We start from the raw sequence: 15,543 nt of genomic DNA on the forward strand, positions 1-15,543 counted from the left end.
CTGGGGTCCACAAACTCCTGAGGGTCTGCACAGTATGTCTAAGATTTACAAAGGAATCTGCACTGCCATTTGAAATTTTTTAAAGGTCCACAAATGAAAAAAAGTTGAAAACCACTGACCTGGAAAAATAAGAACAGCATAAAGAGGAAGGCAGGAAAAGCAGTAAGATTTCAGCAGGGGAGAAAACACAATTGTTATTAAAAGGAGCTAGGTTTATGGGCTCCTGGTTTGAAAATATATTAAAGGAGCTGGAACTAGGGATAAACAGTAAAGGGGGCACAGAATTAAATACTCCTTATGCTTTCCTTTAGTGTAAGATAGTTCTGTTTTTTTATTCCGAAAAGATAAGGGAAGAGGATGGCTGAGGGGAGTTGGGGGAGGAATGAGCACTTATCTTCAGTGACAGCCCCGCTACCAAAACCATCACATTCTAAGGTCACCGTGTCGTCCCATTTGTCTGTCTGTTCTCTTGTTGCCTTTTGTCTAAATCCTAGACTATGAGCTCTGTGGAGCAGGGAATATCCTTAGGGGGGTGTTTTATACCATCAAATGAGGCACCAAATCCTGCGTGGGGTCTTCAGATGCTACTACAATAGAAATAAATAATAATACTCAATTTGTCCGTTTGCTGGAACACCTCCCAACCCATGACTTGTGACCATTTTTCACTCACTTTGAAACTCAGGCCACCCTGCTTTCTCTTCCACCCATTTGATCAAAGAACCATCTATCAGCATAGCCACATTGTGTGTGTGTGTGTGTGTGTGTGTGTGTATATATATATATATATATAAGCCAATTTCCACACTGCTGTATAAACCCCTTTCTCCCCCAAGAGAGCTTGCTTCAAGCAGAATCTGGATGTGTTTTGCACTGAATCAAAAGTTCTGAGGTTGGAAATTCTTTGTTCCCATCCCTCTCTCGCTTTTTGGGGGGTAGGCTCTTGACAGCATGGCAGTTTTATGTTTGTTTTTATTAAATATTTTTCCCATTCTTTTCGTCAAGCAATTTTTAGACACAGCTGGGGTTTGAATGTTGGGGAGATGAAAATAAATCTGTAAGGCCACAGGCTTAGGTGTTGTTTCATGAACTGTTTAACTCAACTAGATATGAGCTTTTCCACAAATTAAAAAACAAAAATCTATCCTATCCCTGCAGAGACAGGGTGTGCTGTGGGCTTGGGAATCATCTGGTCAACCACAGAACTTCTGGAACCAGAATATACAGATGAAATAAAAAACATATTTATTAAAGTGTAGAGGAAAACTCAAAGAAATAAAAGCTTAGCTATGCAGTCAGCTATTATTTTAGCATGGCACTCTATCACCCCACAGCACCTTCAGCTATACTGTTGTCATGTGTTTTTGCTTGGCAGTGTTCCTGATGCAAAATGAGAGAGATGTATAAAGACGGTTTCATTTAGTCGAGAGATTATTATTTATTATCTTTTCAGTGTGTATATACAAGTTAAAAAACATCAATCCCAAGCTCTATGCTATTTTAAGAATTTTTTTAAAATGCAAGCCATATAATAAAATAACAAACCCAGGGGTTTCTTCTCATCAAAGAACAATAAACCAGCCAACATATTGCTAATGGACAACTGGACTAAGACAAATGTTTAAAGTATGTAAACTGTAAAACTTTTAAAGAAGAAATGATGGCACAGCAGCATGGACATACATAACACAGGTGTTTAGAAAGCTTCCATGGGTGAATGCCATCAGTTTCTGCAAAATATAAACTTTCTTAAAGATAAAATAACCTGAAATCTCTATCCCTTATAATTGTGAAGAGAGCCTTTCAAACATAATGCAAGCAGGAATCCATGCAGTGCTGTTTTCTTAAATCTCATTCCAGTGACTCCTGTGCTTCTGCTGCTGCTCATAGCTTTGCCAGGCTCCACCAAAGTGAAGACTGAATAGAGTCTTGTAATTTTTCACTCCAGCCATTCGGAACAATGTTGGATTTGACTCTGCTGCCATTTGGGAAAGGCACGGGGAAGGAGGATTTAAAAACTAAAGTAACAGACCACATCCACTCATGCTGCATTCTGTGGGGTTGGATGGGGAAAGTGAGAGAATGCTCCTTCTGCTAGCAGCCAGAGAAGGTTGAAGGGGCCTCAAATCTATTAGCCAGTATCTGATACAAAAGTGGGAATTCTGAGCAGGGTCAACACCCTAGCTTACCATCTTTACCTTTCCTATCTGGTAAGGTAGGGAATTGGAGTCTCACCTTGGAGTTGTCCCAGAACGCATTCCCCGCTCCCACCTCCTTCACATTGGTCTTTGGATAGTAGGTTTAATCTCTGGCTTCTTGGTGTCTGGTAAAATGACAAGGCATTACATGTGAGAGGATGGGAGTGATTGGGTGAGTACGTGGGTTAGTGAGAGACTGATGTGATAAATTATACAAGTACTTTATTGAGAGGTGTGAGAGAGGGGGATTTTGGTGAGAAGAAGAAAAAAGAGGAAAAATCAGAAAAAATGTATGTAAAGAGAGAACGACAGAAGTGGGGGTAGATGGAGAGAGAAAGAAAAGAGGAAACACACTGAAGACAACTCAGGAAAATATAGCCTGTGATCTACTATTGTAAGAAAGCAAATGGGGAAGGGGGAAGTCAGTGAGTAAGGCTGGGATATGAGAGTCTATTATAAATGAGAGTCTTTGTAAATTACATTTTTAAATAGAAAGTGTGTTGACGATGTTGGAATTAAGTACATTACATAATAAGTAGGGCCTTACCAAATTCATGGTCAGTTTTGGTCATCTTTATGGTCATAGGATTTTAAAAATCATAAATTTCATTATTTCAGCTATTTACATCTGAAATTTCATGGTATTGTAATTGTAGGGAGCCTGACCCAAAAAGGAGTTGTGGGGGATGGGGGCCACAAGGTTATTGGGGGGGGGGGTGTTGGGGTACTGCTACCCTTCTGTGCTGCTGCTGGTAGTGGGTCTGCCTTCAGAGCTGGGCAGCTGGAGAGTGGTGGCTACAGGCCTGAACCCAGCTCTGAAGGACCCACCGCCAGCAGCAGGAGAGAAGTAAGGGTGGCATGGTATGGTACTGCCACCCTTCTGCACTGCTGCCTGCAGAGCTGGGTCCTCAGTCAGCAGCCGCCACTGTCTGGCCACCCAGCTCCGAAGGCAGCAGCACAGAAATAAGAGTGGCATGGTATGGTATTGCCACCCTTACTTCTGCGCTGCTGCTGGTGGGGTACTGTCTTCGGAGCTGGATGCCCGGCCAACAGCCGCTGCTCTCCAACTGCCCAGCTCTGAAATCAGTGCAGAAGTACTGCTACCCCCCTAAAATAACCTTGTGAGTCCCCTGCAACTCCCTTTCGAGTCAGGCCCTCCAATTTGAGAAACACTGGTCTCCCTGTGAAATCTGTCTTAGAAATATCTACCAGTGCAGGAATTAGTTGTCATAAGTATGCATATTGGCATATAAATGTCCAATTTATAAAACAGTTTAAGCAAATCCATTAAAGTCAAAAAATTTAAATTCCAAAACTTCAGAATCTGACAACACGTTCTTATATGAATCTTTCAGGTCAGAGCTCCAGGTGGTTTTAGACAACAGCATCGTCATACCTAAACAAAATGTACTTTATCTTACTAATAATCACCCACAGTTCAGCAGTGAACTCTATGGAGGAAGCATTGGAACAGTGTGTGAAGTCAGATCTTTATGGATGAGATTTTCAGCAGTGCTCAGCATTGATCTATCTCTGACCACATTGAAGTCCACAGGAATTTTACCACGGAGTTCAATGGGAACAGAGTTAGGCCTATTCTGAGAGCTTCTGAAAATCTCTCCCTTAAAGATTTTGTCAGGAAATAGGTGAATTTTGCCCCTAGATATTTTATTACCATTACTGTACATCTCAAATAGCTTTCATGACTCTCTCCATGTCTGGGATAGATTCAAAGTCATAATTAAAGTTGGACTAAGTATTGAGGAGTCAGAATAGTCAGAAATCTAGTTTAGAGCTAATCTTTATTAATAGATTATTGTTGTTGTTATTGCCACTGTCTTTGCATGTGTAGTTTGCAGTATTGTATAGTCCTGTTAGTCCCAGGATATTAGATATACATGGTGGGTGAGGTAATATATTTTATTGGACCAACTTCTGTTGGTGACAGAGACAAGCTTTTGAGCTTATAAAGAAAGAGCTCTTCTTCAGATGTTATGTAACACATTATGTTCTATATTATTATATATTATCTACAGTAGAACCTCAGAGTTATGAACACCTTGGGAATGGAAGTTGTTCATAACTCTGAACAAAACATTATGGTGGTTCTTTCAAAAGTTTACAACTGAACATTGATTTAATACAGCTTTGCAACTTTACTGTGCAGAAGAAAAATGTTGCATTTAACCATCTTAATTTAAATTAAACAAGTACAGAAACAGTTTCCTTGCCTTGTCAAATCTTTTTTTAAACTTTCCATGTATTTTTTTTAGTAGTTTACATTTAACACTGTACTATGCTGTATTTGCTTTTTTTGTCTCTGCTGCTGCTTGATTGCATACTTAGATTCCAAATGGTTGACTGGTCAGTTTTTAATTCTGGTGTTCGTAACTTTGCAGTTCCTACTGTATATCTTGCATATGTAGTTTTATTCAGGTGGATTCCTCGGTGTAATTATTTTGTATTAAAATAATGAAGTTAATATTTTTATGACTGTCACTATCGCACTTGTTGCATTTTGCTGTACTGTATTAAATGCTGCAGGATGGGGGTTATATCGAGCTCTTGGAGCTAAGGAGTTAATCATATTCATGGTGTTTGTGACTTCCTGTTTGAATGAATTTGTTTCCACATTCTGCATTCTTATGGTTGAAGCATGTACCGCAGGTGTCTCTAGATGTGTCACTTTCCGGCAATATATATGCTTTCTAACAAAGCTGTGAGGGTCTGTTGTTTCCCCAGAATGGCACCAGCAGGTATGCATGTAATGTGACCCTACTGCATTTCATGTCATGTTCAGTATAAATATACATTGACTGTTTCATGCTATATTTTGCAGAAGGAGTTCATCTGAAATTAGTTCTCCAATATCTTTAATTTATACTGCATTTAAAGACACACCAAAACTACCAAAATTAATGAGGTGGTTGCTGGAAATGTCTTTTTTATCAGCTGTTTAAATTTATTCAGTTTATGTAAAAACATCCACAACCTTATATAAAGCGGGGGGAGGAAGGAGGGATGTTTTTGTTTTTTAATTTTCATTTTTAATTGTTTGTAAAATGGAGTTAATACAGTACTTACCTAGATAGCAGGAGCATTGTGAAGCTGTTTGTGAGATGTGTTGCCAGCATCCGAGGTAAGATACTATGGATAACATTATTTAAAAAAAAAAAAAAAAAGAGTAAGTGACTTAGCAGTCTAATTCTCGTTGTGATTAAGTCTTTTAGGCTCCTAATTGTCAAATTTCTAAAGGTCTAAGGATGCAGATAGGCACCTAGTGAGATTCTTACTAATTTCAATAGGGTAAAGCACCTTGGTGCTTTTGGAATCCCAATAGGCACCTATCTTAAGCACCTAAATATGTTTAAAAATTTGGTCTAAATCCCTTTTGCAAATGGGGCTCAGAAGCCTACGTTATTTAGGCACTTCTCAAAATTTTACCCTGTGGCCCTGAGTCAGCAAATGCTTAAGTCTCATTGACTTAAAGTTAAGCATGCTTTGCTAAATTGGGAACCATAGAAGTGCAAAGTATGGGCCAGATCCTGCAACTGGATCTGCAAATGTGGATCCCTGTGCCAATCAGTTACAGGATCTAGCCCTACGGATGTTGTTGTTGTTGTTGTTGTTAACATCATTGAAATTATTGGTTCCTATACTGCAATATGCTGAATGCTCTCAACTTCTATTGAATTGCCATGGCATCTCTGACTATTATTGCACATTATTGCTGTTTAAGATGCTGTTTGTCTCTTAGAATTCTCTTAACAATGCACACTCAATGTCCTTTCTCTGATTTGGTGGCCACTTTTTCAACATTACTAGAATATTTGTGTTCTTGCAACTTGGGATTTGTATGAATACAGATTCTTCTGACTAGTCCTCTCCACTTAGAAATTTCTATCTCATTGGATTTGTGGAATCATTTCAGTATGGAACAGAAACAAGACACTTTAACGTTTTTGTTTGAGGAGTTTTAGTTAATTCTAACTGGTAAAATTCATAACATAAGACCTTTGTTATGAAAAAGATGTTTAGGCGGTTCTTGTTTCTTTGAGTGACCTGGTAGCTGGAGATGTTACCCAATGACCGTATTAGGGTTTTAGGATTTTGGTAGCAAAGCGTTTGATAACTTTGTGGAGAAAGTAAGGACAATAAGCTTTCTTAAAAGGCAAACACAAGAAGAATCATGAATTGTTCATAAATGTTACGTAGATATCCTGCTCACTGCTGTGGTAAATAAGTAAAAACTGACTTCAATTAGTAGAGCCTCGATCTTGATAAATCCTTTTTTTGTTGTTTTAATTGAATTGAGTGTATGCATCACATACTGTACCTTGTGGTTTCTATTTAGAAGATAGTTCATGAAATTACATTAAATTGTTTAGATGTTTTACTTAGTCTGAGTCATGGAGAAAAACTTTTAGTTCCAAACTCTGAACTGATATTAAATAGGGATAGCCATGGACTCTAAAAAATATAATACCTTTTGAAAAGGTTAGTTTCAGATAAACAGGGGAATCCTGCACACAGTACAGTGCCCATCAAACTCAAGCGAAGTGTGTGTGAGAGCAAGCTCAGGGCTGATTAGAGCAGTGATTCTCAACCAGGGGTCCAAGGCCCCCTGAGGGGTCGTGAGCAGGTGTCCGGAGGGCCACCAAGCAGGGCCACCATTAGACTCGCTGGGGCCCAGCGCAGAAAGCCGAAGCCCAGCTGCATAGAGTTGAAGCCCAAGCCCAGGCCCAGAGCCCTGCCACCTGCAACTGAAGCCAAACCCTGAGCAATGTAGCTTCATGGGAGCCCCGGTGGCCTGAGACCCCAGGCAATTGCCCTGCTTGCTACCCCTTAACATTGGCCCTCGTGTTTATATGCAGAAAGCCAGTTATTGTGGCACAGGTGGGCTGTGGAGTTTTTATAGCATGTTGTGGGGGCCTCAGAAAGAGAGAAGTTGAGAACCCCTGGATTAGAGAGCTCCTGGCTTGCTCCTGCCAAGACAATACTTAGCTGGTGCACATCCAGTTTGACCTAAGTTCCATGCAGTTCTGAAAATAGGCTCAGGCATATATGCAAGGCTTTAGCCACTAGCCTCCCCATTGGTGCGTACGCGTCTTACTCTTGTGACTGCCTCCTCCACCTTTGAAAACTGCATTCGCACATACTCTTACAAAGTCATGTTTCTGCCTGGCCAAACATTCAAAAATTTTGGGGCATTATCATTACCCAAATGTAGTTTAAATAGGAGCTTGAGGAGTATTCTAAATTCTTGTAAAGCAGTACCATATACTGGTACTCTCATACAACTCCATTGATAGGCTTGAACTCAATCCTGCAAGTTTTTGAGCAACTTCTGGGAGCAGCAGGACACCCTCTATCCTGATTCAAGTAATCAGAGCTGGTGGTAGCCAGCACCTGGCAGGAATGGGCCCTTGGTTCGGAAATTATAAATATGGCCGCCGGAGGAATAAGTACAAGAATTGTCTTGGAGTGGCCTGTTTCTGGAAAAATAGTCTGCAGTATTGTGAAGCAAATACAGTTTGACTCTAAATGAACAGCTCTGCCTTTTGAACAGTTTATTGCGACTTTAACACATTCTGCTGCTTAAAAAAAAAAAAGTTAAAAACCAGACAAAGAGGCAACAGGAGGCTTTCTGTTCTCTGCCAGTCAGCTTATTGACAGTAGACAGTGGAATGTTTTCTTGTGCTGTGGCTTTGAGTACTTGGCTGCATTCAGGCAGCACCCAAAAGACAAGTTAACAGAGATGTTTTGCATTTTTTCCTCTGTATTTACAACTGCAGCTGACATGAAAGTATCATCATAATGGTCATGGGAGAGGTTTAGTCTCATGATGGCTATCTATGCCAGCTGAAGTATTCCACTCAGTTTAGTGTTGCCAGGAATTGCATCCAGGATATTTATGATGCATTATCTCCAACCTTCATTAGATTTTATTGCATGGGTTGGAATCTGTTAGAAAGCCTGGAGTCAAGAATGTGACATAATCCCATGCAGTTAAATGGCAGTAGCCATGCAGTCCTCATGTTCAAAAGATAGCCAGGGGCATAGTTTTCATTAGACCCCATTTTACCAGACTTTTGTGGAGGAAGGGTTTGGGACAAGACTTAGAAGCCTTATTTGTATTGTGATTTAGTTTATTCTAATGGGTGGCAAGCCAGCTTTTTGTTCTTGCTATGCCTCTAGTACTGGAGATCTCATTAATGTGAAGTCGGTCTGCTTTGGAATTTTCTCTTTCAAAAATAAATCATAAAATCAGAAGTAATAGGAGCAACAAAAAGAGTCCGGCTGACACAAACCCTTGTGTTCAGTTGATATAGCTCTGTGTAATAAGGATATCTTTAAAGGGATACTGTGGAACTCTTATAAACAAAAGTTGGTGCACACATGCTCTGTGTGCTAATATTCACGAACCAGTTTCTTGACTCTGAGTGTCAAAATAAATATTTCTGCTTTAAAAGCTCAGAGGAAATGAGAGATTATCAGGTCTTTCTTTACAGTTTTTTGAAGTACTGTTTTCATCTCCTAATGTACTTACTTTAAAAGAGGTCTGGAATCCTAATGGTAAAACTTTTAAAATTGGACACTTATCAAGTTATACATGATTTTAAAATATAACTCTAGAATGCTTTGTACTTCTATAACATCTTTCCTCCAAAGATCTCAAAGTGCTTTACAACATAGGTGCTTACAAGTGGGGGGGGAGAGCAGGGAAGGAGAGAATGAGGAAGAATTTTGGTCAATGCAATATTGTCCCCTATATGGTACCCTGCTATAAAGTTTCTTTTACTCCTGAGGAGCAAGCATTCACTACCACTCGATACCCTGTCACATTAACTGCAGTTTTTGTTAATCATCACAGCAAACACAACTGTGTAGTGATCAGGTCTGTTGAGAGAAATTTGAGGGCTTCAATACATTGTTTTCTGGGGCCCTGCCCTCTCCAATTTAACTTTTACACAGACATTTTGGAGGCCCCCTGAGCTTGGGGCCCTGGTGCAATTGTTTCCTCTCCCACTCCTTCCCCCCCACACACACAGAGTCAACCCTGGTAGTGATCACTGTTACCCACTGCAGCTTTTTGGCTCATGTCCTATGTCAATTGCTGCTGCTTAAAACTAAGCCAAGAATTTCCTCCTTTCTTGTAGGCCTGCAAATGAAAACTAAATTTATACTTTTTTGTTTATGAAAATCCCTTGCACCCCAAGATGCCTTCTGAGGAAGGGCAGATGATGTTGCAATCCCCACTATTTTTGGATTTCTGCCAGAGGGAATGGGAATCAGTGCATCCCCTCAGCCATTCTGGCTGTGCCCTGTGCCTGGCTATTACTGCCTGGTTTGGGGGCTGCACAAACCATCTATAGCTTCCATCCCCACAAAACCATTTTCCACCCCATGTACTCCTCCAATATAATGCTTTTTCTATAACAAAGGCCCAGAGGAAACCTGCCTACCTCTGGACTGAATCTGACTGAGAGACTTGGACAAACCCTCAGTACAGAGTATCTTAGTCCCTCAATGACCTCTATTAATATTTTTGTGCTCTTCTTTGTTTCTGCAGCTTCCTATTATTGAAAAAATAAGAATCATTGCTCAGAAGGTTTATGGAGCTGAGGATATAGAATTGTCTCCTGAAGCTCAATCTCAAATCAGTCGTTACAGCAAACAGGTAAAAGTGACATCAAAGCATACAATCAGGAACACACTGGACTTGATTCTCCACAGCCTTGCAGCTTATACTTGTGCAAATGGAGTACAAAATGATTGTAAAATATTATCACATCAATATGGACCATTTTAGGGCTTGTCTACATGGCAAAGTGCATTAAAGGGTTGTGATTTGTAAAGTACACTAATGCAATTGACGTTAATTGTTTCAAAGAGGACTGTGTTAACATGAACTAAGTACCTGCGAACCATCAGGGTCTACAAGGGGAAGATAGAGCACAACATAGAATCATAGAAATGTAGGGCTGGAAGGGACCTCCAAAAGTCATCAAGTCCAGACCTGCGCTGTGGCAGGATCAAGTAAACCTAGACCATCCTCAAGAGGTGTTTGTCAACTCGTTTTTAAATGCTTCCTATGATGGGAACTCCATGACCTCCCTTGGAAGCATGTTCCAGATCTTAACTACCCTGAAAGCTAGAATTTTTTTTCCTAATATCTAACCTATATCTCCCATATTGCAGATTAAGCGCATTACTTCTTGTCCTATCTGTAGTGGACATGGAGAACAATTGATCACCATCCTCTTTAGAACAGCCCTTACATTATTGGAACAATGTTATCAGGTTTCCCCTCGGTCTTCTTTTCTCAAGACTAAGTATTTTCCTGTTTTTTCTAATAGGTCAGGTTTTCTAAACCTTTTACCATTTTTGTTGCTGCCCTCCTGGACTCTTTACAATTTGTCCACATCCTTCCTAAATCGTGATGCCCAGAATGGACACAGTACTCCAGCTGGGGCCTCACCAGTGCCGAGTAGAGCGGGACAGTTACCTCCTGCATCTTACATACAACATTCCTGTTAATACATCTTGGAATCATACTAGCCTTTTTTGCAGCTGTATCGTATTGATGACTCTCATTCAGTTTGTGGTCCACTATCACCCCCAGATCCTTTTCAACAGTACTACCACCTAAACAGTTATTCCCCATTTTGTAGTTGTACATTAGATTTTCCCTTCCCTAAATGAAGTACTTTGCATTTGTCTTTATTGAAGTTTATCTTGTTGAATTCATACCAATTCTGCAATTTGTCACAGTCATTTTGAATTTTAAACCTGTCTTCCAAAGTGCTTGCAATCCCTCCCAACTTGGTGTCATCTGAAAATTTTATAAGCATACTCTCTATTCCATTATCCAAGTCATTAATGAAAATAGTACTGAATAGTTCAATAGTACTGGATCTAGGACTGACCCCCATAGGACCCAACTAGATGTGTCCTCCCAGTTTGATAGAAAACCTTTGATTAACTACTCTTTTAGAACAGTCTTTAAACCAGTTGTACACCCATCTTCTAGTAATTTTATCTAGAGCACATTTCCCTAGTTTACTTATGAGAATGTCTTGCGGAACTGTGTGAAAATCCTTACTAAAATCAAGGTCTAGTCTTTCCCCTTATTCGCTAGGTCGGTAATCCTTTCAAAGAAGGAGATGAAGTTGGTTTGGGATGATTTGTTCTCGACAAATCCATGCTAACTTTTCCTTATAACCGTATTATTCTCCAGATGCTTACAAATTGATTGTTTAATAATTTGCTCCAGTATCTTTTCACGTATTGAAATTAGAGTACTGGTCTATAATTCCCCAGGTCTTCCTTGTTTCCCATTTTAAAGATAGGTACTATATGTCAGAATACTTTACAAATCACAGCCCTCTGTTATGCTTTGCCGTCACCGTGTAGACATTTCCTTAAGACTCACTTTGCACAAGTGTAAATATCTACACAAAGTGCAAGGTACCAGAGAATTGGGCCAAAAATTGGACAGGTTTGATTTTATATTTGACAGAATATAATAAATTCAACTTTTTTCTTATCTGATATACTCAACATTTGTTTGTTGATTTTTCAAGCTGGTGTATAAGCCACAGCACATGGATCAATGATGTTTTCTTCAAGATAAATTTCATTTGTACAAACTTTCTTCCGTGTGGTTAATCGCAATCGTTTTCCTGCTAAGACATCAATTACTCCTAGATTGCATATCATAGGTGCTATTTGTACCACGGTTTTTTAGTCATTCTGGTGAAAGGAAGCCTTTTCTCTATCAAGCATCTCTTTTAAATATCGTGAGTGTGTCTACATGTTTGAAAACTGTGTGCCTATATTTAATCTTAAAACAAATGATTAAGAAGATGTGTAACAGGTAAGATGTTGCAGGTTAGGGACTTCATTTGCAACTTTAAAAATCAGAATTAGATGTTTTCCTAAAAGATAGGCTCTGGTTCAAACAGGAATTATTTTGGGGAAGTTCTGTGGCCTGAGTTAGACAGGAGGGCAGACTAGATGATCACAGTGGTCTCTTCTTGCCTTGGAATCTGTGACTCTATTAATCTGTGAATAACCTTACAAATAATATTTCTTCCTTCTTTGTCTTCTGTCAGGGTTTTGGAAATCTTCCAATTTGTATGGCAAAAACTCACCTGTCCCTCTCCCACCAGCCTGAGAGGAAAGGTGTTCCAACTGGCTTCATTCTGCCTATTAGTGATGTGCGGGCCAGCATCGGAGCTGGGTTCATCTACCCATTAGTAGGAACGGTGAGTGACAAATATTAGACTTGAAATGTATCTTTTCTCTCTCTTCATAACACAATTTGTCATGAAAGCACATTCTCTTTTGCTATTCAGAGCAACAGACTATATGTAGTTAGGTGAGTTTTCATTTGTTATATAAGCAATCCCAGAGAGTTCATGTTTTAAAAATCATTTTATTCTCCTGTGTCTTTTGGCTCCAGGCCAGTAGGACAAGATGAGCTAATGTAATTCCTCAACTGGAGTTTCACATTTCATTTGAAAAAGTAGCTCTTGTGTTGGTGTTTTGGACATTTTCAAGTGAGTTTAAGGGAATTAGGCACCCAAATTACACAGAAAATGAGATTTACAAGCCTGACTTCCTTAGTTTCTTGAAAATTTCAGCCTGTATCCACAGCCTGCTGGATTTGGATGGATGTACTGAAGGCTTTGCGTGTGTATTTTTAAATATATCTGCCAGTATCAGCTATTCTACTATGTTTGCATAAAGTATAAGATACTAATAAGAACCTATCATTGCATTTTTAGGAATAACTTCGTAACTCTGTTCATTATAGAAACATTTTCTTCCTACCCATCCCTTCAAAGTAACAGCTTAGAGTACAAGGCTTATAATATGTAATGTTCCACTTCTTCATTTGGTGTACTGTTGTGATTCGTAGAAGCTGCTGCCCTTATCGACAGCCCCATAAATTCTGTTGTGAACAGCTTCTGACATCACATGGCATGAGCTATTACTAGTTGTGTAGCTGAATCATGGAATGGTGCTAGAGAAGGGACACAGGCACTACTGCATTTCCGGAGAACACTCGCCTGGTGTTATCTCATCTTCCCAGAACGCAGCATGATTTCCTTACATGGCAGCACACTGGGGAATGGCTGAGAGCATCTAACTTATTTTTTTAAATTCCCTCTGAAACATTCAAATGTTGGAAGCAAGGAAGGAAGTCGTTCCTGAGAAGGAGAGGTCCTGGAGTTCAGGGAACTGTGTCATTAGGACTCACTGGCCTTGGGGATATGCTTTCTATGTACATGACCAGGGTAAGTGCATTCACCACAAGTGCAGCACAGTAGCTACTAGGATTTGCTAAAAGTGCTGTCAATCATATGGTTGGACCCTTCCATGTACAGTTAGTAAATGACACTCATAACATCTGATACTTTGATGAAGAAGACTAAACTCTAATTACTGACAGTAGAATGAAATAATTAAAAGTTATTTTCTTACTGCCAAATTTCAGCTTGGATTGCACACATACATAGGGCCAGGCAGGGAAATGAAAGTCAGATACTGTCTGGTGCTCCTTCAAATTCATGGAAATGCTACTCTTTAGGTTGCCAGAGAAGGATGTGCTGGGGTTGGGCTTAGTAGTGAGGCCTGGTATGCACATTTTAGTGCATACTAGCCATGACTTGGCATAAATCTATGTTTTGTGCAGATTACTGTTAGGCCTAATTGGAGTAATGTGCATGGGGAGGGTTGTCCATGGGTCAGTGGTGGCCAGAATAAGGGCTCAAGTGTGCCTTTTATAGTGTTTGCCCATCTGGGGCAGTTATGCCCGTTTCAAGGCTGGAAAAAAAATTTGGGTGGTCATGGAGCAGGCTTTGCATATGTAATTTCCGACTGGACAGACTTTGAAAGGCACATGTGAGCCAGGCACTCTGTCTTTAATGAGAGATGTAGTGCTCTCATGCAGATCTTTTTCATATCAAGAACTGAATGGACAATTTAATGTGTAACCTACAGTGTGTCTGTATGTACTTTTAGTCAGTTTTTATTATTATGTATTTGTATTCTAACAGAGCCTAAAGATCCCTATTGTACACACATAGAGTAAGTGTCCAAAGAGTTACAATCTAAATAGACAGACGCTGGATGTAACATATAAGCAGAATGATCACATGATTATATGCAAGAGTCATATTAATTCTTCAATTTCCTCTTTTCTTGTTGTTGTTTGATTGTTTTCAGATAGACTATACTTTTAACTAGTTTTTCTAATATTGCTTACATAAGGTAATCATAACAGCCCCTCTTTAAAGATTTGTTGACACTTGTGAACTTGTTAAGCAAGACATTATAATCCACTGACCACTAAGGAGTCCAAATAAGATTTCTTCTGTGGCTCTTAATTTATTCATTTCTACTTTATATAAAAAGTAAAGTAAACCTATAAAATAAGCTCCTTAAAACTTTTGTAGTCATATGCAAACTAAATGTAATTAAATGAAAATAAATGTATATTTCAAAATATAGATCCTGTTATGAAGTTCCTGGTTTTAGTAGCATTTTGGAGCTCTGTAATCAGATTTCTAGAAGGATCACTCATATAGAGTTATCACTCACATTACAGAATTAAAGGTTATGATTGTCATTAAACAAACTGTAGTGATAGTTCTGTGCATTTTGCTTTTTCACCCCTATCCAGATGTTCCATGCTCTGGAAGTGCTATGCTGTCAGCAAATTTGCATGTTTCATTGAGCGCTAGGATTTGCAGGCATTATTCTTTCTTGCACAGCTCAATATTCCATAGCCACTTAGTCTAAATATGTAAGGAAGCCACCTGAAAATATTTGGTTAGCCAAAAAAAAAATTAGAAGGGAATGAATGCTGGAGGTTTTTACCTTGATCATCAAAGTAGCCAGTGACCAGATACTATGGTACTGTTTTTAAAATAGATAGCACGTGGGTAAACATCCCATTTTAAGATCAGGTTGGATTAGATTATGAAGAAGAAACGCAGTGTTTTAAAAATTATTTTGTTGGTTGTTGGTTCAGTTAGGGAAAGGACAAGAATCCTAATATTTAATTTGCAGAGACCCTTAAGGTGTTCAGAAGTCTCTTAATTCCACAGTACATGATATAGCACAGCACACTCATTGACACTGCAATGATAATTCTAATACTAATTAAGTGTCGGGCATCACACTGTAGTTTTAAAGTATGGTTTTCACCTGTAGGTATTCCCTTCACTTCAACGTGGAAGAGCTGTTCAGTTGTTTTTGTTAATTGCTTTAGTACAGAAAACAGCTTATTATAACTCTGCTTTAATTGGCATGGCTCAAAGCTCTCTACTAT

The 15,543-nt window shown here is 39.3% G+C and overlaps 1 protein-coding gene across 1 annotated transcript in view; it reads left to right on the plus strand.

The window, feature by feature from the left end:
- MTHFD1L (methylenetetrahydrofolate dehydrogenase (NADP+ dependent) 1 like) overlaps positions 1–15,543 on the plus strand; it is a 246,725-nt gene that overhangs the window by 171,938 nt on the left and 59,244 nt on the right. Inside the window, exons 25-26 of the mRNA XM_074948613.1 lie at positions 9,772–9,879; positions 12,317–12,469. Coding sequence (XP_074804714.1) covers positions 9,772–9,879; positions 12,317–12,469 — 261 coding nt within the window. The remainder of the gene's footprint in view (positions 1–9,771; positions 9,880–12,316; positions 12,470–15,543) is intronic.

Source organism: Natator depressus, chromosome 3, assembly GCF_965152275.1.
Source record: "Natator depressus isolate rNatDep1 chromosome 3, rNatDep2.hap1, whole genome shotgun sequence".
In the NCBI taxonomy this organism is placed as follows: Eukaryota; Metazoa; Chordata; order Testudines; family Cheloniidae; genus Natator; species Natator depressus.